The sequence below is a fragment of the Nyctibius grandis genome, chromosome 10 (genome assembly GCF_013368605.1).
Source record: "Nyctibius grandis isolate bNycGra1 chromosome 10, bNycGra1.pri, whole genome shotgun sequence".
Lineage (NCBI taxonomy): Eukaryota > Metazoa > Chordata > Aves > Nyctibiiformes > Nyctibiidae > Nyctibius > Nyctibius grandis.
This window is the reverse complement of record NC_090667.1, coordinates 11,267,657-11,292,258: the sequence shown is the minus strand read 5'-3', so window position 1 is coordinate 11,292,258 and position 24,602 is coordinate 11,267,657. Positions and strand designations below refer to the sequence as shown.

Here is a 24,602-nt window from a genome sequence, read left to right as displayed (position 1 = left end):
GCACCTGAGTATGTGCCTGCCCAATTGCTGTATATCACTCAGATCATTAAAACAAGCTTTGCTCAGGCTAGCTAGGGTGAGCGACGCACTGGTCTGCGCCTAGGCGTTAGGTGCATCACCTTTGTCAAATGGCACTGGTGCAAAAGGTCCAGGTTAAACTGCAGTTACACCCAGATGCAAGGGATTGCAACTGCCCCTGCTCGGTGCCTAGAGGGCACAAAGCCTGGTAAGATGGTAAAGGGGATACGACAGCACGTGGTTTTCAGCTTTTTGTGTGAGTGTCGTTTGAAGCAGCAGCCGGTCGTCTAGTTCTGGTGCCTCTCCAGCCAGGACAAGTGGAGGTATCCTCACCAACATGCACCCGCGGCCCAGAGCGTGCCCGTGGTGTTTCACAGCCAGCACTTTCCCTTCAGAATGTAAGAGGAGCCCTTTCAGCAAACGACAAATCCTTTTGTAGTCTCAAAAATCTGAATCAGAGCGTATTTTGGGTGAGAAAAAAATCTGTTTGCTTGGCCCCTCCGTTAGAGATGCTCTCTGTGTCCCTTTGGCTGCTCTGCACCCCTGTCTGGTAATGCCTTCGATTGAGATCAAATGCCCTGTTCCTTTTAAACATGATTTCTAGTTTGCTTGTTTTTTCAGCCATCGTTGGAATGACTTCACTTCTTCCAAGGGTAAATGTACTATTCAGGTGTGAATGGCATATTTTTATTGGTTTCTGTCTTCCCTCTCTGAATGAATGGTCTAAAGCTGCAGCTGTCCCAGCTCTCTCTCATCTGCTGGTGAAACTGGTGGGTTACATGAGACAGTTTTAAACTTGTTACTTTTGCTCCTTCATTAATTCCATAGAACCCAGTTTTTCTCAGACTCGAAGGGAGTTCTTGCTCCATGAGCATCAGCATAGAGCCAGAACAAGCAGAGGTCACTTGTACAACATCATGAGTCTTTCCCAGCAGATGGAAGCAGGCGCAGAATTTACACTGATGGTTGGAAAACAGATCCCACATTTTATATGCATTTCCCACGCTACCCCAAGCAAATACAGCTTTCTTCTTGGTCCCCATGTTGTATTAAGCCTATGGTTTTCTGACAGCTCCTTTAACCCCATTTGGTACAGGATGACTGAAGTGCAGTGGCAGAGCTGTATAAAGGAGAATTAGTTCCCTGTTCTCATAAACACCAAAGTGACTTGGTTTTCTTTTTTTCTTTTTTTCTTTTTAAAGATGAAATCAAAGCTGATAAATACTAAACTATAACAGAAGTTTTCTATTGTGGAGTTTTTTTAAGACAAATATGATTTACTCTGCTGGGTTTTTACAGTCAGATCTTTTGCGTTCCAGCAGGGAAAAAAATATTTGATACATAAACAACTCAACAATCTCTTGGATTTTCGCTGGGTTTCATGCCAGGAAGACACTACTTGTCTCGTAAGGCCTAACTTACATCTCTGTGTAAATGGTCTTTACGATGCCATTTCCCTGCAGTCCCTTGGGGAAGGGGGGAAATTGTGATAGATTAAGGAGGAGCAAACCAGAGTGACAGTTCTGTGACTGTGAACACTAAAACACTACTTTTTATTGTAGGATACATTTTGTTGAATTTTTTCTCTTTTTCTATTTTCGTTCAGGCAGTTGGCACCATGTACTGTTGTTGAGATTACAGCATGGAGGGGCTGGGAGAGCTCCTTCTTTCCCTCTCCCCCCTCTTGCTTGGAAAAGGTTCAATTTTATTATGCCATAGTAGGTGACCATGTTTTGTATTAATTGCTTTTATGGCAGGGAGCAAGGTGATGACCTGAAGGTTGTGTCGTGAGTAGTCTTTGAGTAGAACAGAGAATTGGTTCATGAAAATACTCTTTTCTCTAACAGCCTCCCCCACTTTCCTGTCCTTTAAGCACATGTCTAAAACTGAAAAAATTCAATGGTAAAATGCTTCTATAGGTAAAAATGAAGGCTTTTCAACCTCTTCTGCATAAAATGACAGATGTGTTAAACATATACCCTGTTGGAAACAAATTTTACAAGATTTGTATTAGGAAAGAATTCTAAGTTTCAAAATATATATATATATATTTAAAAAGTATCAGTAATGAAGGCATACAGCATGTTGACTAACATATCCCATGTATCTATCTAGAAGTTGCAATATACATTGAGATGACAGTCATTTCTCTCTGAAATGCCTTGTCTTTGCCCTACGAGATGGTCTTTGGTGCAAACACGAGTGCAGGAAACCAGGCTGGGGCTCCCGTGGGACTCGTGCGGGTTCCTGGGGCAGAGCAGGGCTCCCCGCGTGCCTGGCGGAGGGAGGGGAGGAGGGAAGGCTTGTTTAGTTGCAGAGCAGAGTAGGCATGGCTGAACTGAGACTAACGAAGTACTAAACCCCTGTTTAGCTGGCAGCCCCCTGAGAAGGTGGGGCTGTGCAGGTCTGCGTGGCCGACACCAGCGGCTGCTCGCGGGGAGGATGGACAGAAGCAGCATGGCCTGGGCTGGTTTGGCACGCTGGTTGGTGTGCTGCCCAGCACTGTGCCCTGTCTTGGTTAGAATCAAAGTAACGCAGTGGGTTTTGTAACGCACGCAGCCGTGAACTGCAATGCCAAGTGCATACAGGTGAGGAGTAGTAGGATAATTCTTCTATTTGTTAGACCCATCAGCCCTTTGTGTCATTCCTCATTAGCTCTGGCTATAAACTGATGCCAGTAGATAACATTTTTTTTACCATGTTAGTGACAGGTCTGTTTGACGTGATTCTGATTTTTATACTCTTTATTGTTGCTTCTTCCTGACCCAGAAGCAATAACCTAGTGAAAGTCCACACTCCTGAACAGCTTGAAAGGCAGGGAGGCATGAGCACGCATAGTCTGCTGGGGCGAGGGAGCTCCAGAAAAGCCGCAGATGCTGTAGGTACGTTGCTCGGTGACTACAGAAGGATGCTCAGGGTCGTCTTCCACAACCAAGTGACAGCTGCTCTTTCTGAGCATCCAGCTCCCAGAAGTTTCATTGACTACCTTGGCTCTTTGTGCACCACAGTTTATTGGTGTCCTCCGCAGAAAACACAGCATGGAATAGCTGCACTGCGAGAACTCTTTTTAGTTTTCTGAAAGCCTTTACTCCTCTGAATCTGGGGAATATTTTGGAAAACTAAAGTATGTGAGTCAGCAGTGTAATGTTGGGTTTTTTAATAGACACCCCAACGCTAAAAGTAGTAGTAACAACAACAAAAAAGCCTCACCCCAGGAGCAACCAAACAAAACCCCAGCTCCTCTTTGCCTTCACAGAAAGTTCCGAAGTTGCTTTGGGGAGGAGAGGACAGAGGGGTTCATTGGAGCAACAAGGCAACACATGGCAACGTGCATAACCTTGGATAAAGCAGATAGCCGATTGATAAGATATTGCTGTAGTATGACATGCTTCTGCGTATGTATCCATTGTTAGTAAATAATGTAAAAACTTTTTAAAAACTATTAAAAAAAAATCTTCGTTTGTTACAATGGTGGGATGCTTTTAGCCATGCAGTTTTGAAAGCATTTTAGCCGTGTAAGTGTTGACGAAATGAATGCTGTACATTTCTCCATTTCTGGCTTCTTCAGAAGCATAAGTGGTAGCTACATTTCTGACTCTTGATCTGTATTTTACAAACTCTTTTCTATGTCGCTGTAAATACATCCAAGACCCTGCACCTTATGCAGAGAATGTTTACATTTAAAAAAAAATGTTGTTGGCTTTTTCATTGCGCTGCTCAGATGCTGTTATGTTGAAATGAAAGTAGTCTCTGTTAGAAAAAGGGGCTTTTTTTCCTTTGCCCTTCACCACTTCCCCCGTAATTCTGCCTCCCTCCTGGATGGTGGCTGGCAGCTCTTGGACAGCCTGGGCTCTCCTGGAGTAGGATGTAGAGGTATTTGAGAAAGGCGGTTTTGAAAACTTGCTTGAAGGTGGGGGTGGTGTGAGCTTCGTATGCTCTGCAGCTTTCTTGGGAAAAGAAAAAAAAATCTGCTTCAAACCCACTAGATGTTGGTGGTCTGCCTTGCAAGTTAGCTGATCTAGGAAGCCTTTGAGTTAAAACTTTCCAGCAAATGTGCTTCTGTCTTCTCCCAAAGAAGATGAATGTCCTGCTACTATATCTGCAGCTACAAACACTTCTGTTGGTTAATGACTGTATATACAAGTCTGCCTGCTTTAAGACTTTTCATAAAGTGTTTTTGATTGCTCTGTTCTGCAAATGGCTCTTCCATATTTCATCCACTTAGATACTCCATAGCCACGTGTGTATGTTGCTCTTGTTCATGGGAGATGGAGCTATAGCTGTCCTTCCAAGGGAGATACATGCCACTGAGCCTACAAAAGTCAACTAGTTGGAAGATGAGATGTTTTAACCAGCGGGCTTCTTACTGTGGACTTTGAGACTTTTAATAAACGTGTCCACTGGACTCTCCGTGAAGAAGTATGTTCCTGCCCCCCAAGCAGGACCATTTGTTGGGTATTTATCCGGTAGAACTCTGTATTTGTATATTTTACAGATGAAGACCATTCGATCAGAGCCATGGGGCAAATAGAGAACTTAAAATCCTGACTCCTGCCTTAAAACTTTTAGTTCATCTTGAGCTCCAAAAATTCTGCACCTGCTCGTTCCCAAGTCCCTTTTTTCTTTAGGAAATTTGAATAATCCAGTCAAAGGCTGGAGGCAATTTAAGGAAATTCAAAACAAAATAAATTTTAGCTGATGGCTTTATTAAAATAACTAACTGGTCTTGTATTAAAAACCCTATTTGTGCCTGTCTTAAGTCCAGGGAATGTTTAAAAAGTGGAGGTGGCTTTTGAGCAATGATTGAAATGACTGGCAATTTGTAAGACACTTGCTTTCATATGCTCTGAGCAAGAGACTTCTGTTTGTGTCCTCTCTGCCTCATGGTAATGGCTTTCAAAGATGGCTGGTACCATCAAATTTGTACTTCTTGAATAAATATCTTCATTTTTATGGTAAAACTTTTTGTATGCGGTTTGTTTGTGTGTGCCATGTAACAGACATTTGTATTACCTAGGGTATGGTGCTAGATCTGGTACTGACACAGAAAATACACAGCTCCAACACGCAGTGAAACAAGGACGAGGGGATTCCAGTGACATGACAGATTTTTTTTTTTTTTCTTTTTTCCCCTGTAACTTTTCTAAAATCTTTTAGAATCAAATATACCAGTTGTGTAACACGTGCTTTTTAACATTTTTTTCCCTCCCTGTCTCCTTCAGTCGATGAAGAATTCTAGGCCAATATAAAGATGGTGTGAACATCAGGTAACTTTTTAAATGCATCATGTATTGTACCTCTCTTTCTTGGTTGACATATCGCAGTAGTGTGTGCACATATTTTTAATCAACTGCAAAGCACAAGTAGGTTGTCTTTAGACTGTTAAATTGTGTGGGTTTGGTTGGGTTTTTTTTAACCTAGAGCAGATCTTTTACCATTGAGAGCAAACCATCATGAACTTCTACTGGAAATGCTGTACAAAATTTCCTGTATTTAAAACAAAAAAAGAGAAACTTTTTTTTCCTCTGCATTTAAAAAATAAAAGTAATCCTGGAAATGCCATGCCTTAAGAAATAAACTCAGTGTTGTTTTTCTTTTTAAATTTCTTCAATAGGGCTTTTACTTCTGAGCTGGAGCTCTACAACTTTTTCATTACCTGTCTGATACCCTAGAGACACGTTTTGGTAGTAATTTTGGTGTGTGACAACGTTTTATCTTGCAAATAAGGTGTGTAATCCGTGGAGAATGCAGGGCCTGGAGATGTGCTCAGACATCCAGCGTGAACCTCCTGTGTGCTGGCTCCCGCTGTCTGCAGATGTGCTTCTGGCTCCTTGATGAACACTGCAAAATAATGGATCTGGGTAATTGTCCTGTAATTACATTAACTGACACGTTGTCTTAATTCAGGTCACCACTTTCATAGTCTTGATTAACTACCTAATGTATCAGAGGAGTAGGACTAATTTTTTTGTAGGCCACTTTGGTCTGATGTTATCACAGCTAAACGTTTCAATTTTTTTTTTATCTTGGGATAATTTCATGGTAGAATTTATTATGTGAGTTAAAAACAAATAAGCACGTGATTTTCCTGGAACTTTTTAACTTTTTCCTATATATATGTATTCCTTTTATATGTATGAGTATAATCTCTTTTATATATACATATTCCCTTTTGTGTGTGCGCGTGTGTGTATATATATATATATATATATATGTAAAATAACAGGTGCAAAGGCTTGTTTGTAGCCATTTGTTCTGACCCATGAGACAACCCTGCTTCCACCTCCCCCAGCATGGACAGAGAAGCTCTCAGAGCTCTCAGAACTGTGTGATCTTTCTTTTACTCATCTTCTAGTGGACCAAAGTGTGGTCGCCTGTCAAGTAGTCAGAGGGATGTCCATCTTGTGTTGTCACATGTGTGCATACCCACCCCACCCCACACCAAGATGTCCGTAGTGTAGAGCTGTAGCACGTTTTGGTGTATGAAATGAGCTGGGGAACTCCGGGCTGACTGTTGACCTTAGCAAAAACCCAAATGGATGTAGAATCTGTGTCAAAAGTGCACAAGAGCTAAAATTTTTCAGTTGCTCCTGCAAGCCGTGAAATTGGATGCTGCTTCACACCCCATAACACACAAGCTTCGGGGAGAAGAATATGTATGGTTTATAGAGCTATGTTATATAGACTACCTTGTTCCCATTCCTAATTAACATAGAAACATAATTAATGTTTGTATTGTGCCTATATTCATGTTCCATTTAACTGTATCTCACTATGTGATCTTGCATAATGTGCTACCCCTAGCATGGGGTTTCTGCCCTAGGGTGGATGTTTCACCCTCGCTCTTGGCCATGTACCAAACACTACTTGCTTTCTGCTGGCTAAAGCTGCATCCCACTTTGGCTAATGTGCCCATCCTGCTTGGTCTGTGCGCCGGTGCTGTGTTAATACCTGGTGCTTGGCTCCGAAGGCAGCACTAAGGGAAATGATCTTGAACCGTGGTCCCAATTTTGCAGTCACTTATGCTGGGACAACAGCCCGGTTGGTGCAGCAACTCCAGAGTCACTCTGGATGCTGTAGGGAGCATCTGGCTGAAAGCTGGGAGCGGCTAGTCCCTCCGAAGCAGGGCTGAAAATATCAAGGTAACTTATAGAAAAGGCACTGAGCTCTGCAAAGAGTGGTTCGTTGTGTTCTCTTTCTCTGAATAATCCTGGAGGGTTGGGATTTCAGCTGCCGAGTTTATTTTCTCTGGACTCAGAGCAGTTGCAAAGGTCTGAGAGGTGGGATGCTGCCTTACAGGCGTGCCGAGACACCGCTTCATGGGCGGTCAGTGGCGGCGCTTGGAGACTGGAATTTTCTAGTCTAATTAGTCCCTTATGCTGTAGCCACACTGCTTCGTTAGAGAACCTCTCTAATGGCAGCGAGCTTGGAGGAGGCTCAGTGGTCCGATGCCCTGTGTGTAAGGTGAGAGGGGGAAAAGAAATTCACTGGGTTGCTGTGCCCAAAGGGGGAACAGTATTTAGCAAGAGAAACTAAACTGCCTCTCTTGCTTTCTCCCCAAGTGGACTTAATTAGGTGGTTTCGTTAACAAAGCAAGCAGTGTTTCCTGTCGTTGGGCTGTTCCTCGTGAGCACAGGAGCGCGGATGCGGGGAGCTGCCCGAGCCCGGAGCGCGCAGGGGGGATGCAGGGCAGAAGGCACCGGAGTGGGAAGCTGCCAGCGTGAGCGGCTCCGTGTTGGAGAGACCAGTTTGCCCCATTTCAAACCAGCCTTGCTTTGAGTGCGTCTGAATGTGGCAAAACGGCAGCGCTGGGGAGGAGGGTGCTTGCTAAACCAGCGAGTAACGTAGGGGACAGGAAGAGGCTGTCTCTAAAATACTAAGGAGACACATGTACGGTAGCGCGTGGGGGAAGGTAACACGTCAGGCTGAGTCCTGGGGAGACTGCGAGGCACGAGGCTGAAGTTCAAGTTGCATCCGTCCCTCCTCTTCCTCGGACACCAGTCTCTGGTGCTCACCTTGGCAGAGCAGTGGCGATGGAGAAAAACACAACAGGCAATTGCTTCACTGCAGCCCTTCAGTTTATTCACTTTCTACACGTTCGGCGCATCTGTCTGGCCTGAGCGCAGGGGGACGGAGAAGCAAGGCTGCGTTGTTCCCAGCTGGGCAAAGGGTTCTTGTTCAGGCTGTTAGGAGCTTGCTGGTCCTGCTGGGAGGCTATTCATGATCCCCCTCCCTATTGTTGTTGTTGTTTGTCGATAGAGAAGACTGCAACCATTTTGAATTCCCTGTAGCTCAGTTGCTAGTTTTGGAGAGGAGATAGATCCCTAGCTTGGCAAGGCAGCCTTGCCCAGGGTAAACAGTTATTTCAGGGAAAGACCCCACGTCCAGGCTCTCGTCCCCTTCTCCAACTTGCTCTAGTTTCCTGACTGACTCAGGAGAAATTGATTTCAACTGATGGCCTCCAGCTCATCCCAAACATTTTACAGGCTAATAGGGCACCTCCCCGGCACAGGGCTGTTTCTCTACCATTTGTAATGACTTGCAGATGTTGGAGTGATTCGTAACAGCTGGGGTTACGGTGTGGCTGGGGGGGAGCAGGGTGCCTTCACGGCTGTGTCACAGCCATGCTGCTCCTGCTTAAAGCGGCCTTTTCATCAGGCAGCCTCGAGATGAAAGGACCGGATCAGTGCAATTTGGGGCTGAAACAGCTTATTCTGGAAAACTACGCTGAGGGCATTGGAGAGCTATCTGCAGGCCCCGAGCAGGACTGAGGCTTTGATACCTCGCTGTGCTGCTAAACCACACAGGAAACAGGCTGCCAGCCCTCCAGGGCTTACAGGAGAGATGCAACAGCCTGTAACAAATAATTGAAGAGGATACTGGTGGTGGAACATAGAGGAGGAGAATTATCAAGAAAAACAACAACCCAGGAACCTAGCAGCAGAAAGGAGGAGAAAGAGAAGGGATCTCCCTCAGTTCCTAATGGCTGTCTTGCCAAACGAGCGCCTGGAGCATGCTGAGATGATGAAGTCATGAGGACAGTGGGAAGCTGTGACAGACGAGAGATGTCTACGGTCTATTAATGACTGATTCCCTACCACTGTAGCTGCAGGTGGTCATTCATCAGAGAGTACTTCAGAGCAGGGACGGATGTGAAAGAGCCCAGGTGACCAGAGAGGGACCAAGGTGAGCTGGTGGTAAAAGCAAATTGACAAGGGACGAGTGCATGCACCTCTGTAAGGACCGTGTAAATGCGGAGCTGGAGGGGAGGTAGTGGTACCAGCTTGGTTCCCTTTCTGGTTGCAGGGATGGACAAGATCCCTACAGCCTCTCCTTGGAACCTGGAGCTGGTTTAAAGTCAAAATGAAGGATCTATTAAAAAAATGAGCTTTCCCTGGGGCTCGTATCTGGCACTGGCATCTCCGTGACTGCTTTTGGCACAGGCAGAAGCCAAGGTACGGCACTCGTAATGTTTCTAGAAGGAGCTGGGAGCAAGTCAGAGTGTAGCCCACTGAGGTACCACTTGTCCAGCAGCTCTGAGAATGGACTGCAGAGAGCTTGGAAAATAATGAGAAGCCACAAGCGAACTCAGAAGAAACTGGCTTAAATAAAGGCACTTGTGCCAGTCCTGCCCACCTCCTGCTGTTAGAGTCTCCTCAGACAGGAATATGCCCGATTTACCTCCAAAAAAATTATTTTTTCCTGTTGCTGTCTTACTGTTAAAACATTTTCAGTTCAGACCATGCAGTAACTCACCAAAGGCCCGCTCTTGAAGTCAGCAGGAAAACTCAGGCTTGAGCGAGAAGCGGCTGCAGGCTGCAGTGCAAAATTAATCCCAAGTATTAATATTGAATTTAGGGGCATTTTCATGGCCTCTCTTTTGACTGTAGTTTCTCTAATTTTACCTCGTCTACAGAAATATCAAAGTCCTTGAATATCTTAAGTTCTTCTTTCTGGATGTTGAAGGGAAACCTTGTGGCTTCAAACTCATTAAAATCAATCGTATTGTCCCTGTCTACGTCCAGCAGTTGAAAGGCAGGTCCCACGTGCCGGTGGATGAACTGCTTTCCAAGATGGTTCTGTTTCAGGGCAGAAAGGTTTAGAAACAGATGATAAGCACTGATTTCCTGTTTGGAAAGAATATGTGGAATACCAACCAGTGCTCACGTCCAGAGAATGAAGGTGACCTCCTGCTAGTTGCGCCTACAGGAAATACCAAAATCCTGGTGCTTCCTGCTGCGGAGCCGTGCGGGAGCAGGCGGCTGCTGCCGGCTGTGCCGGGGAGAGCTACTGACAGCCGGCCAAGCTCCGAGGCTGCTTTGAGAGGTCCTTTCCCATCCCTCCCACGTGCCGAACAACTTGCAGGGCTACATCCCATGGTTGGCTCCTCTCCTTCCTCCCCGAGTCCCATAGGCAGCAGCCCCGAGCGCTGGCCCTCAGCTGGGTGCCTGGTCCAGAGCAGAGCTGTAGGTCATGTCCAACAGCAAGGTTGAGCTCTGGGGATAAGCCTGGCTTTACCACCCCTCTCCCTGACCACAGCCTGCTGTCCTCACTGCTCTTCCCTGGAAAGGCACCGGTTTGTCCCCAGCCTGGGCTGTAAGTGATGCCGGGGAGGCTGAAGAAGGGCATCAGCATGTGCTGCACCTACAAGCTTGCAAGAACCGATGGGTGAAAACAGATGCTCTGCTCTCTTCCCCACAGGTAGACACAGCCGAGGGCTTGTTTTTTGGAGAACTCCTTGCCAAGAGGGACAGCCTGAGCAGGGAGGAGTGTTTAGATGGTTCCAACCTGGCAACAGGTTCAGGGGTGGATTTATCCCAGAAAAGCAATGTTGATACTAACAGGAGAACTGTTCATTTCCCTGGTTTACTTTTCTAGGCAGCAGCACCACAGCCACATCCAGACCCAGGGACCTTCTCCATCCCTTGCATGCCATGAGTAAAGATCAGCTCCAGTGAGCTGATTCCCTTTACGGGGGCATTGGATGGTGCAGGTGTCCCTGTACCGACTCCAGGACCCGCAGGGTACGCACTTCGTGGGACAGGAGGATGCACAGCACCATGTAGAACTCATTAAAGCAAATCCTCCCCCTCGTGTTTCGACCCAGCAAGTCGAACAGCAGCATGATCTCATCCTTATTCAGCTCAGTCACATAATGGAGAAAGCAATAAAACTGCAGATCTGGAAAACAGTGACCTCTCAGGCATCGTCTGCACAAAGCTGAGAGCAATAATTAGCAGGATTTATTTTATTTTAAATGCCCACTGCTCCCACACAGGTTGCACAGGCAATTAAAACACAGTAGCAGACAAGAGATACTGTTCAGAATTAATAGACAGTATTAATAAGATGGCCTGATTTATGAAAGGCCGTCTTAAATTTATTTTTATTTATGTGATTTCTGCACGGAAGGCAATGTTACAGTGCTCATAATTTTCTGTCTTCTCTTCCACCCCACCCCTGGAGGAAAAAAGGACTTTTCCAACAAACCAGAAACACTGGAAAAAGAACCCATTTTTCTTTTGGAAGTGTCACTTTTAACTCATGATCCACTAGCAATTGTTTTTAGTCCTATTTAATCTTCTCCAGTGCAGAGGAAAAGCCAAACCTCCAGATCCAGCATTTCCCTCAAACATCCTCAAGTGCAAATACAGAGGACAAACAGCCCCTGCTAAAACAGCTGCAGCCTGGTCTGATTCTGCCACCCCTAAATCTCTGCCAGTGGGGTAAGTCCATGGGAAGAAGGGTCGTTTGAGCTGGAGCACCGGAGGGGTTGCAAAAACATGGGAACAGACTGAAGCACCGCAGGCGGGATGTGGGGAAGCCGTGAACCAGCGGACGGGGGGTTGCAAACAGCCTCATGTGGAGGACGCTGTTGGCAAGAAACCCACCCGCTTTCTAACGCGGAGCACGATGGGCTTATGGAAAGGATTACACGATGAGGTTGCTGCAGTACTAAGGAATTAGCTTCAGAGAGCCAGAAATCCCCTCTTGCCCCATGTTGCTGGCATCTCGCTTGCACAGCTGTAAAGATCTCCTTCGTCGCTGGCCTGGGTTTTTCCTGTGCCGATTAGCTGCTCAGTGTGCCAGGACCTGGCTGTTATCATGTTTGTACAGTACTAGCAAGCGTGACCTGGGGGCTTTGCATGCTGCTGGGATGCAGAGGATGATAACACTGTGAAGTCAAACAGGTTTCGTAGGCTCTTGGACCTTTTTCTGTCTCACAAACAGGGAAGGAGGCAATGGAAGGGAGAAGGGGAAAGGAGTATCTTCGATAGGAGCTGAAAATGCACCTCAGTGGCTCTGCGTGGTCCCCTGAGCCGGACGTATTTCAGGAGCTGATGCAGGAGCAGCGAGGCCATGTCACCTTCCAGAGCAGCTGGGGCGTGACAGCACAGGGAGGACATGGTGATATATGTGGTATTGAAAGCTTTTTGGGGCAATGACAAGCACGCGTATTAACCAAGCTGCTAGTTTGTTAGTATTATAGAGTGTTGCATTTGTTGTAACATCTGAAGTGCGACATGTGTGATGCCTGTGATCTCTGGTTTGAAATCCTAAGCGATGTAGCATTCTGTGTATCTCTTTTCAAAACATTACACGGGGCCTGTAATTTTAGAGCGTTAATGCCAATCTTGTTTGTAGAAATACTTATTGTTCAGGTAATTCTTTCAATGAACATCCAGGAGCTGGAAATACTCTGCCAGCGCTGCAGTATTTCCTACTGACAACAAGCAGTGTACTTCATCTCAACGCAGATGCTACAGAAAACACCCAGATTTCAGCTTCATCTCATTTGGCTGAGGAAGATCAGTGAAACAGAATTAGTGCCACAGCAATGACCGCTCACAGAAGGAAAATTCTGCCCTAGAACCAGATGCAACCTCCATCCCATGACTTCAATGCTTTTCCCACATTTTCAAGAATTCCCCTTGGATATGAAGGCAAAGGCTCCCCTTCCATTCAGCATTAAAGGGTAACACGTACTAAAATCAAGGGACAGAAATTAATTATTCTTACAATGCTCAAGAGCATTAAACCTGATTAAAATGTGCAAGATAGCACAGACTTAAGGATTTCTTTTAGACTGTAATGCAAATCTCAACCTCAGACAAGTAGCACCCCAAGGTCTGTTGGTCCGTGCTGAGGAGGTCCTACCCAGCAGCCAGTGAAGGGCTTTGCTTTTGCTTTTAGCCAGGGCTTTGATGTTTCTACTTTCCAGTACCTGACTGTCCCGTGCAATGTGTCTGGGAGCTATAGCTCAGAGATGGCTGCTTTTGAATGCCCAATCTCTTGTTCAAGTTGGCTGTTAGGAAGCTGAACTGCTCTTATATTTATATAAAGTGTTCATCACCTATTTCTTTTCCAACCCAGAATGAGTCCAATCCAGCACAGCAATAACTATTAAAAGTGCTTTTTATTCCTCACCCCTAACCTATATCAGGAATAATACTAATAAAATGAGTGTGCAAACGCATCTCCGCTCTCGGCTTGTTAATGGGACATATATGTCCCATTTCGATTGGATATCAGGAAAAATTTCTTCACAGAAAGGGCTGTCAAGCACTGGAACAGGCTGCCCAGGGAAGCGGTGGAGTTGCCATCCCTGCGGATTTAAAAGCCGTGTAGATGTGATGCTTAGGGACATGGTTTAGTGGTGGACTTGGCAGTGTTAGGTTAGCGGTTGGACTCGATGATCTTAAAGGTCCTTTCCAACCAAAATGATTCTATGATTCTGTGTGGGGCAAAATACACACGCTGGTGTGAGCCGTGTTGGTATCACTGAGGTTTTCATGGACAGCCATGGACCACTAAGCCCGCTGTTAAAAGCGGATAGTACGAAGCGTGGCTGCACCGTCGGGTGTTTCCCCTAGATGTCCCCATTTAATACTTGATGTCAAGTCCGTTTTTCAGAGGATTTGAAGCTTTGCCAGTGAGAGGATGCAAACCTTCACACTTGACACCAGTTGGGTCACATCCTCTCTAAAACAAATTCATGGCGGGCGCCCGCGGTGCTGATACACTCGAATTCCCGCTACTGGGAGTTTTTAAAATATTTGTGTTTGGCTTTTTTCACACGAGATGAACCGGGGGAAGAAGGAAACGTCCCTCTGTCGCCAAGGCAGTTTAGGGTTATGTTTTCACGCCCGGAGCTGTGTCTCTTTGCTCGGCCCCCAGCAGCGCAGCCCCCGGGGATGCTGTGGGCTCCCCGCGTCCCGCACGGCGCCGGGCAGTGCCAGCCCTTTCCTGCCAGGTCCTCAACGCCGTTTGTATTCACCACCGTCCGCTGGTGCTCCGGCCTCCTCCTGCTGTGCTGGGGGGGTCATGGTGGGGAGATACGCGACCGCCTGCCTGGCTCGAGGGCACGGCTTGCCAGTGGGGCCGAACCGAACCGAGCCGGGCTGTGCCGTGCCGTGCCGTGCCGTGCCGGGCGGGGCGGGGCCAGGCCGGGGCGGGGCCAGGCCGGGGCGGGGCGGGGCGGGGCGGGGCCGGGCGGCTGCCGGCCAATGGCGCGGGCGGGGCCCAGGCCAGCAGGTGGAGCGGCGCCGGCTCCATGTGCGCGGCTGGAGGCGGCCCCGCTCCCGCCTCGCCGCTCCCCCGGGCGCGCAGCGGCTCCGGCCTCCCCCGGGGCAGGGCGCGGGAGGTGGCCGCCGGCAGCTCCCCAGCCGCCGGCTCCTCGGCAGCCCCGTCCCGCCGCTCCGGCATGGCTTTCGCTAATTTCCGCCGCATCCTGCGCCTCTCCACCTTCGAGAAGCGGCGGTCCAAGGAGTACGAGCACGTCCGCCGCGACCTGGACCCCGGCGAGGTGTGGGAGGTGGTGGGGGAGCTGGGCGACGGCGCCTTCGGCAAGGTCTACAAGGTGGGTCCGCGGCGGGGGGCTCCCGGGCGGGGGCTCCGGGGCGGGGGGAGAAGCACCTGCGGCTCCGGGGGGGTGCCGGTGCGTCCCCCCGCGGGCTGGGGGCTCCTTTGCAGGCCCCCCCTTGCCAAGCACACCTGGAAGCTGACTGCGGTGCTGCGGGGGGAAAAAAACCCTTGCGGAACGCGGGGCCGGCTCCGCGCATCCCGTGAGCTGCGCCGCGGGGGGCGGGAGGGCCGGGGGGCAACGGCCGGGCGTGGGGGAGCCCAGCGCTTTGCTTGGGGCAGCGAAAGGAGGGAGAGAAGCTTTTTTTTTCTCTTTTTCCCTTTAAATCGCCTGTTTTCAGAGCGATGCTTTTGTAAGGCGACGAGGTGCTCGTTGCCAAGCGTGCCGGTGCAATGAATGGAGGGAGATTTCTTGGAAGTCAGCGGTCCCGGGGCTGCCTCCAAGTTTTGGGAGCCTCCAGCGGGGACGTTATTTGTATTCCTGTGGTCCTTGCCGGCAGGAAACCTAGAGCGAGCAGAGGAGCCCAGTTCCTTAAGAGCGGGGACATGCCGAGTGCTATGGCTGTTTAACCTTTACGTTAAAGGATACTCGCTGTACTTCGCACTCCGAGGCACCAGCGTTCTTGCTGTTACTGGCTGTGCAATACCCCGGTCTCCTGCGCAACCGTTGAGAGAGGAGGCTTTTGGTTGGGGCTGGCTGGAGGAGCAGGGTGGTGATCCAGCCTCCCTGGGAGACTTGTGTGTTACAAACGTAATTTGGAACTGGGGTTGTGAATTAGCTGTTGGGTAGCTGGGTTTCGATGGTCTCGTTGGGTCATTTAACAAGGTGTTGCCTTTTCAGAATTGAGGAAGAAGCAGTACCTAAAGAGAAGGCCAGGAAGGGAGCTGGTTGTTTGCAGGTCAGGGTGGAGGTGTCTAACCACAGTGTGCTGAGATTTGCTGTATCTATTTGTTGTCTCTATCATGTTATTTGACAGAAACTCTCTAAAAAATCAGGCCCTAAATATCCATTGAGTAGAAGTCTTTGGTGAAGGATCCTTTCTTCTAATAAAATGCAATTCCTTCCAAAAGTAGCACCAATAGTAATCAGTGCTTCTGTTACCAGTTTACTTGGTGTTGTGCATTGGAAACCCATTTGTATATAGCAACATTTACTCTTCTCCTGGGTAATTATTTGCTTAGGTTTCTCGTGCAATGATAGGAATGAGGTAAACATTGTAAAATAAGTTAATAGGCTTCTGAGACAAACGAAAACTTAGAAAATATTTAAATGGGTTATTCTTCTATTTTAAACATGTATAACATACCCAAAGTAGACAACTTTCCGAATAAAGCTACTTTATAAGTGGCTGGTTTGGTTTTTAAGTCCGTTGTCATATCTGAATGCCTCTTCTATTACCTCCAGCCTCACACCAATAATAAAATTATCAGAGTAACTTTATGTACTGTAGACTAAGGATGTCAGCCTGTCAGGTAATAACATCTCCTCATCTCCAACTACTTCCACCTCCTTTGATCACCATTTTGACTCAAATGAGAATGTGGATTACAGTAAATGACCCAGCAAAGACCACGTGTTTATAATCAGAAGTTCACTCTGTCTATACCTAGTGCATTCAGGCAACTGCTTTTGAGGTGTTTTAACATGGTGGGTCAGGGGGTGGGTGTTAATATTGTGACAGAAATCAAAGGGGTATTTTATTCTTCTTAGTAAGGTTTTAATTCTCCACCCTCTTTGATCTCTTCTCCGCCTGTTCTTCATCCTGGTTGGCAAATGGACATGGTTGGTTTTTGAAGAGTTCTTGTGCAAGATTTTGTTTGTTTGTTTAAAAATCACAAATTATTTGGGTGCCACGTACTATAAAGCTTCATTTTAGATAATAGCCAGTGGTGTTATTGCAGAGATGTCGTTTCCTGCCGTGCCAAGATTTAACTTGCATATTGTCTTCATTGTCTTTCTAAATCTGGATCGCTACTCGAGGGGGTGATGCATATAGGATGGAGATGTGAAAGAAGAAGCTTGTCCTTTTGTTCTGCTCGGGTGGCAAAAAAGCCCCAAACAAACCAACCCGCTTGCGCGCAAGGAGGACGTAGGTGGCCCAGACGCAATGAACAATTTTAATCATTCCCTTGAAGTCACTTTAAAGTCAATTTGCTCTTCACACAAAAGCAATCATTTAAAGCAAGTCAGAGTGTTTGTATGGCCGTGAGAGTTTCAGGATGTTTGAATGAGGTTCCTGCCTGTTTTCCACCCCTTTTCCACACATGGAAGCCTGGCGAGGGGATATAATCCGCTTGTGCCTGCATCCTGCCCTACCTGCCATATGCTGTACTCCCTCCAAAGAGCCTCTGATCCCTGAGCAGTGCAAAAGGACAGGATTTGTACACTGAAGAGTCTGGCCTGGGAGAAATTGAGATGTGGATAGAAGAAAAAAATGTGCTTGTTTTAGTAGGTTTTGTTTTTATGAGACCAGGTTTGAGCAGGAGGAAGGTGGGCTCGGCTGTGTAATGGTTTTGTTGGGGAGTGTTGCTGCCCTCCCCAACGCTGTCAGGGAGCTGTGCCTTGGGCTCCTCATGCACTCAGCTGAGCAAACTTGAACTGGTTTGACACAGCATCTACAAAAGTAGGACAGGCTTGATTTAAATATATATAATTAAATATAATCAAATCTATAGTGGAGCCTGAAATGTATACAGCAGACCTTAAGAAACCCACAGCCAGTGGAAACTACTGGGATTTCCCTATTTTTATGCAAAGACTTTTTTTTTTCAGCAAAAGAGGACCTGACTGTATGAGGAAACAGTGAAACCCATTGCAGAGGGTAACGAAGCTGAGAAGTAGGAAGTGGGTGGGGAGAAACTGTTTCTTTCTAGCTCTCATTCTATTATTGTCTTGGTTTTGGTTAAGTCCAGCAGGTATGATAAGGAAGTGATAGCAGCCCATAGATAGTAACGCACTGTGTGCCAAATACACTGTTACCCACCTCATCCAAAGCTCATTAAATCGATGATCTTAAAGCAGTCATTAGCCCAGGAGCTGTGGTCGGCGTGTGCTAGCCTGGGAAGTCTGCAGCACCTCTAGGGCTGTGGGCCTGTACAAACACAAGTTCCTAACTCAGACCCTTTTCAAACAGCCTTAAAAAAAAACGGGGTTATTTTTCTTCACAAACACCTAAGATACAATTCATAAAATATATGGCTGTGTCTTTGTTGGTCGGATGCTCAGAGGGAAGCCAGCAGTGCAGGCTGCCGTGAGCTGAATGCTTGGAGCTGCTGAATCGCATCTCAGCCCTGCAAAACCCATCAGCTGGCGCAGTATTTGCTGGTGCAGGTAGTTGCATTAATGTCAGCAGGAATAGATACGCAAGGGCTCTTCTGGGCATTGAGAATTCACAAGCTAGCAGGGGATGGACTGGATCTTACAAAAGCGTGGGCTCTGCTGGAAGAAGCCCTGGGACTCGCTGCCTTTCTTGTGGTGCGATTGTTTTGCCACGCTCATGCCTCTTGTGAAACGCTATCTCCCCCTCCCAGCGCACGCTGATGGGGACGCTGGCTCCCCGATAAGGCTTTCTCCTCCCAGGGTGGGGACGGGCTGCGGGAACAGGGGCTGCAGTGCTGCCCGCAGCCCCCAGCGTGGCAGAAAAGGGGTTCATTCCCTTGAACTCGCCTTCAAACGGCTCTGCGTGCCGGCTCCCGGGGAGATAACGCCGAGCCCCCTGCCACAGCAACTCATAACTGTGCCTTTTATGTTGTTGTTCTCTTTTCTTCTTAAGATACAGCTTAAAAAGCTGAATTTGGGTTATCTGATCGATTATGGTGGTATTAGTGCTGTATATGCTATGGACTATAAATGCTCTGTTTGAAATTTGAGGAATAAAAGACTAGTTGTTAAATGCTGTGCAGCTGCCTTGTAAGCCTGGCTTTCCCAACGATGAGCCCGTTCGAAGTCACGAGACCGTCCCTGTCACTGGCAGACCTTTCTGCTCACCAGCCAAACCTGCACCGCTCTGGTTTTGCATGAGTTGGCTCAAGTGACTCGGGCTCAGCTCTTGTCGGTTTGATTCTTGAGGGATTTAACATGTAATTCCTGGAAAGGGTGTCACGGAGAGATGCTAATCTGCTGGGTTAGCTTAAAAAAAAAGAAAAAAAAAATGGAGGGGGAACCTTAAGCTGATTGTAACCATGACCACAAAAAAAAAAATAAAAAACAATGATAAGATCAATTCGTGGCCTTGTCCCTTAGAATAGCTGGAGGGTTTTCTTAAAATGTTTCAGCTGAGGAGAGGAATGGGAAGACACCACTCCTTTGCATATAGAGCAATGGCCCAACGATATTAAACCTAGTTGGACTTTAAACTTGATGTTCACTTTAAACTTGCTGAAACGTGCGATGCTCCATCCCGGCTGAAGTCTGAGTGAAGCTTGTCCTGTGCTCTGCGGAGCCACGGCTGTATCTGTGTGGCAGAGGAGAGGGACAGCTCTCCGTGGCCTAAATATTTTGATAACGACTTCAGTGTCATGGCCCAGAGCCTGGCAATGCTGCTGAGAGTGGGAGCCGTGGGCAGCTGTGTGGAAGAGAAAGCTTAGATGAAGGCTTTGAGCCTTTCACCCTCAAGCACATGGCAGTTGTTGTTCCTTAGAAAAATCTCTGCCCAGCATGTCTCATGATTTTTTTTTTAAATATTTTTCTTGAGTGTGCAGTTTCCTTGGAAAAAAATGTTCTTTTTCTCATCCTTGGGGTGCTGCTGTCTGTAAATCTGGGCTTCTTCTCATGCATCCTGGGTCAAACCCACCCTCACTGCCACACCGCACGGTCAGGGGTCCCTGGGGGGCTATGCCTGTGCTGCCCTCCCATCCACCAGCACTGCCAGCCTCGCTCAGCCTGAAATCCTGGGTGACAAGGAATTCAGCTATGAAGAGAAAAGTCACTTAAAAAAAGAATAATTTAAGATAATGAAATAACAGGTCAATTTTTAATGAACTTGCCTGTTCAAGGTAGTGGGGAGTGGTGGCACGTGTGTGGGTGTGCCAGGGTGAAGCACTGCAAAACACAGGCACGGTGAGCTGCTGCCTGGCACGGTGCAGCCCATCTGGTTCTGGGGTGGGGCCTCAGCATCACCCACTTGCCGGAGCTACTTCGCTCCCTTTGAAGAGGGAAGAATGCAGCCGCACTTGGGAGCAGTGTCTGTGTGTGCTGCCTCCGGGACACAGGGCTGGAAGGGGCAGCGTGGCCCTGGTGAAGAGCAGAGCAATGGCACTGGTGCTGCTGGAGTGCCATTAACTCACTTCTGTGGTTTTTGTTGACTTGGCTATAGAAAAGAACCTCACTTCCACCCCCTGAACGTCTGCTCTTCAAAACAGAATGCTCTTCCCATCTAACACATGGAAACCTTTCTGATGCTTTTGAATCTGGTGCAGTCGCTGACACTTACCTCTGCTCATGTCCTTATTTTACCAACCAAAATGTTTGTGTGGTATTTCAGTAGGTAGGAGAGACAGTAGAGGAAGTTGTGCCCCCAGCAAAGCCAGATGATGCTGGTGGACCTCAGTGCCTGCATCTGTTGTCATTGCTGAGTTGCTGCCTGCCCTGCATTTCTCTCTTGACAAGCGCAGGCGTGCTGCTGGGGTGACCTCTCTGGGCAGGCTCGTGCTGTGGAGATAGCAAAGGTCTGATCAATTGTTTGATTTTTCTAGAAGGGCCTTGCTTATCTGATGCTTTTCTAGCACAGTGTGAAAGGGCTGACAGGCAGACAGACATGCACACTACCACTGCCCGTCTAAGCCCTGTTCCCTGGCTCTCAGGCATAGCAGCCATTCAGCCCATTGCTCAGCCCTTAGCTCTCTTTGTACAAAATTTGTTGCAGAAAGTTGCTAGGAAACTAAGAAGTGGTTGCATCGCTGTTTTTCCCCATTTTAATTTCTTTTTCAATGTTGTGGCGTTGACTGAGTGAAGACCAGGGCAGCAGTGCTTCACTCGGAGCACTGCGCTCTTCCAGGGGGCTGGTGATTTGGAGGATGTCTCGTGCTTCCAAGCTTTAGGCCTATGTAGGCTGAAGATGTTGGATCCACATAGATCTTTCCTTTCATCAAACCTTGCATGGGTTTTTGTTCATCTCTCACTTGTGCCAGGACCATGAGGTCAGCTCATTTTCTGTAGGTGGGCTGTAGTGTGGCACAGTAGCAAAGCAGCCTCTTGTTTGCTGCTGTGTTTGGGTGCAAGGTCTGGAGCTTTTCTGCTCCTTGACTAACGTACTGCTGCTTGGGCTTGTTTTCTCTCACCCCCTTCTGCTGGGCCATTGCTGAGCTTTTAAGGCAAGAAAAGGTGTGTGCGCCATGCTTTGGTCACTCTTTCTTTTGGCACATCTACATAGAAAAAAGTCCTTGGCCGTAGCTTGAGCTCTCTGGCGATGTTACTTTCCCTTGCCTCTAGCTTGTAAAGCCAGAGGAAGGTGTTTCTGCCTTTTTTTTTTTTTTTTTTAACTAACGCTTTTCGACTTGTTTCACAAGCCACTTCCACTTCCCCTAGCCCTTGCAGAAGTGTTGCCACAGCTGCCACAGTAGCAGTGCTGGTCCAGCCTGGTGTGGTCGGAGCCCTGCTCGACCTGATGCCCAAGGGACAAATCTCTGCATGGGTTGCTGGGGGCTGCTAGACCAGGGCTGTGCCTTACTGCTGTGCCCGTTTGTCACCACCCACTCTGCTGGGTGGTACCAAGGGCTGAATTCAGCTTTTCCAAAAAAAAAAAAAAAGGCTTCATTTATGGTGACAAACTGAAGTGGCTCTAGGGAGCTTGTTGGAACTCATTTCAGCTCCCACTGATTATTTGACAATAATATGGGCACTGACTCGAGCCAGTCTATGCTGTGTGTGTTTATGGATGCAGACAGCTCAGGCAAAGTCCATCGGAAGGCAGTTAATCATTACGTCATCCCTGAGAAATATCTGAGCGAGCAGTTGCTTGCGTACAAAGACACACAACAGGAATATGGTGTGGGGTCGGAGGGAAGTCAGGACTATCAACCCCCTCATACATCATCCACTGAAAGCACTGGGTTTTCTACTCGTGGTTCTCTAACTCAGCACTATTTCAAGCATCAGCGCTCGTGGCATGGAGAAAAGGCTTACAAGGATGGGAAGAGTAGCTCACACCAAAAATGTGGTGGCATGATATGGCAGACCAACTTAAAAAGGATCATCCCTTGGCTTGGGAAGATACTGTGGGCAAGCAAGCCTAGACGAAGCGATCGAGGTGCTCTCGGTGCTCACTCTCTTCTACTAGTGAGTGCGAGTTCACTCAGGGTTTTCCTCTGCCTCACCTAGAAACTGGTTGTGCCTTAGGCACAGTCCTGCCCGAGGAAGGACCGAACAATCCAGCCTTCCGGTAATATGTTCTTTAAAGGCTTAAAATAGTTCCTGCGTTTGTCACAATCTGGATTTCACAATAGCTCGAGGGTGAGTCACAGGCAAAGGCCAAACAGCCTCTTCTGTCACCTGAACAGGCACCTCTCACCCCGTAAATCCATAAGCTGAGCAGTCGTTTCTCTATGCCTCGGCCATTTAGGAGTAATCCTGCTCATCCCCTGTTCCCTGGTATTCCCGGTGTGTTTGGCAGTAGCATGTCCAGCGCCCATCTTGCTCCAGAGGGCTCCAGTAAGATCCTTCGCTGTGTGTCCTGCTTGGCTCCTGACGTGGCTTTCTGGAAGTGGTTTACTGGATAACTTTTATTGGATTTTTTTTCTTTGTGGAATGCATGTTCCATTCCTGTTTCTGCAAAGACCTGTCAGCCGTGGTCTGTGTGGTGCGTTGATCTGCACAAAGGCTGGTAGCGGCCATCAGGGCTTTTCAGGATTTAAATGCCAAGACTGTAATGAATCTAACTATAGTTCAGCAGCACACCCTGGGCACTGTGCTGGCAGCTGTCAGCTCTGTTTTTTTTTATTGCTAATTAGCACTCCAGGGACAAATTATCCATGGCATTAAAATGCCCAGCAGTGGAGGAGCTAAAAGATGGAACTGGATGTGCTTTTGACTGAGCAGCCATAAGCCATAGACTGGCATCAAACAGCTTCTGTTCTTTGGATCTTACCATCTGGGTGGTTCTTTCACTTCTGTCCATGAATTTCACTGGAAAAAATGGGAAACACCATGAATTCCTCAAAGGCTGCACATTTGGGGGTGTTTTAGCTGAGAACAGAAGCTCTCTGCCCATCTCTGCATTCTCTACACGGACTTTTGCTGGGTTGGAGACCCTGTAATTAGGCTGGAGTTTGCAGATGATTTTGGATTTGTAGTTAAAACCATGTATTTTGCAGGATTACATTTCAAACCATGTGGCTAACAAACTCACTGTGGTGAGTCAGCCTAGGGTGATTTCTTGATAGTTCTTGGTTTTCTTCTTTCCTCCATATCATTGTCTCTTCCTTTCTTTGGGATTTAAAGACAAACAAAACACCTGCCATGAGAGAAGTTTTAATTTCCCTTGCTGTGAGGTGAGGGCATGCCCCCCAGTGAAGCCCAAGCTGGAGGAGAAGCTGCAGAGAGGTTGGTGGCAGCCCTTTTCTTCCCTCCCGCAGCTCCCGGAGAGCGAGCAGCAGATGCTGCCTCTCCTCAGCCTGCACTGTTCGTCCCCTTGCCATGAGGGGTATCGTCCAGGCCTGCAGCTTACAGACTGGAGATGCTGGTTCCTTCTGCCTAATTGCTAGGTTGGCTTTTTGAGGTCAGGGCGGGCTGTGTTTTGCTTTGTGCTAATGTCTTGGGGCAGATTCTGATCTATTGTGCAAAGATAAGCAGAAATCAGGAAAGGGCTTTAAACCCTAAAGCATCATCTCATGCCTGGGATGTCTGAAACTGGCTCCCGGGGCTGGCAACGTAAGCATTTGGCCTATTTAGGATCCAAACAAACCTTCCTGGAAGAATATCTCTGTCGTAATACATTGTACGCAGGAAAATACCAGCAGAGAAGCTGAAGGAAATTGCTAGAAGTGAGTTACAGGGAGACCGCCCGGCGTACTTGGCCAAATCTGACGCTGCCTGTACAAATCTGGCTTGCTGCGAGCAGCGTTCGGAGCTGGCTGGCTGCTGCGAGGGGCTGCGATGCAGCTGTCTGCCTGATGGCAGGCAGCTGCCATTCCCGGGGAGGCCACGAGAACGTGGCCGTAGCCTGGTGTCAGGGCTGGAGGACGAGCAGACGGAGAGAAAGGGAAGGTGGAGAAATGGGCAGGAGCTCCTTGGATTTCCAGAGCTCTTGCAGTGACGAACGTGACTTGCTGAGCTCAGTTCAGGAGTGCCCACGCCAGCTGGTGTGCATCTCCCTCCGTCTGGTACGGTAGAAACACTACAGAGCGGGTTTGGGCTCAGAGGGGCCATGGACAACTCGGGGGGGATGAGCTGTCCAGCTTGTACGAGTGTCAGTCCTCTCACAGGCAGCTGTGTGGGGCAGCCAGCCTCCTCTCCACACACAGAGGGCCATGCCGGAGGAGATTGAGTTTCCAAAATCTCCTACCGACCTCATGGTCTCAGGTCCCCTTCCTGCTTCGGCTTCTTCTGCTGTCCTGTGGGTCTATGGGGCATTTTGGTCCCTTCTGGGAAGTGCCGTGAGTGCACTCAGTTGTAGCGGTGACATTATCACAGGGCCACAGAAAGTACAGGGCTTGTGCCCACACCATGCCCTTCGCATCCATACCCGCATGAGTTTGCTGTTTCAAAAGCTCATGTTCTTGCATCA

At 48.0% G+C, this 24,602-nt stretch overlaps 2 protein-coding genes across 2 annotated transcripts in view; one reads left to right on the top strand and one right to left on the bottom strand.

The window, feature by feature from the left end:
- Nucleotides 1-8,251: 8,251 nt before the first annotated feature.
- Nucleotides 8,252-14,724, bottom strand: EFCAB9 (EF-hand calcium binding domain 9). Its single transcript, XM_068409278.1, has 4 exons — nucleotides 14,412-14,724; nucleotides 11,051-11,199; nucleotides 9,924-10,097; nucleotides 8,252-8,317 (listed from the first exon to the last, which is right to left on the bottom strand). Exons 1-4 carry the CDS (start codon nucleotides 14,722-14,724, stop codon nucleotides 8,252-8,254), a joined length of 702 nt encoding a protein of 233 aa, XP_068265379.1.
- Nucleotides 14,652-24,602, top strand: part of STK10 (serine/threonine kinase 10) — a 51,753-nt gene continuing 41,802 nt past the window's right edge. Inside the window, exon 1 of the mRNA XM_068409465.1 lies at nucleotides 14,652-14,878. Within this exon, the coding sequence (XP_068265566.1) occupies nucleotides 14,723-14,878 (156 nt within the window). The 5' untranslated portion in view covers nucleotides 14,652-14,722. The remainder of the gene's footprint in view (nucleotides 14,879-24,602) is intronic.

Coding starts and splice junctions, on each gene's coding strand:
- EFCAB9 (XM_068409278.1), bottom strand. CDS start 14,724: ATGCCGGAGCGGCGGGACGGGGCTGCCGAGGAGCCGGCGGCTGGGGAG. Junction 10,098..11,050: donor GCATCCTCCTGTCCCACGAA/GTGCGTACCCTG, acceptor GCCCTGAAACAG/AACCATCTTGGAAAGCAGTT. Junction 8,318..9,923: donor TTGATATTTCTGTAGACGAG/GTAAAATTAGAG, acceptor CTCCAAAACTAG/CAACTGAGCTACAGGGAATT.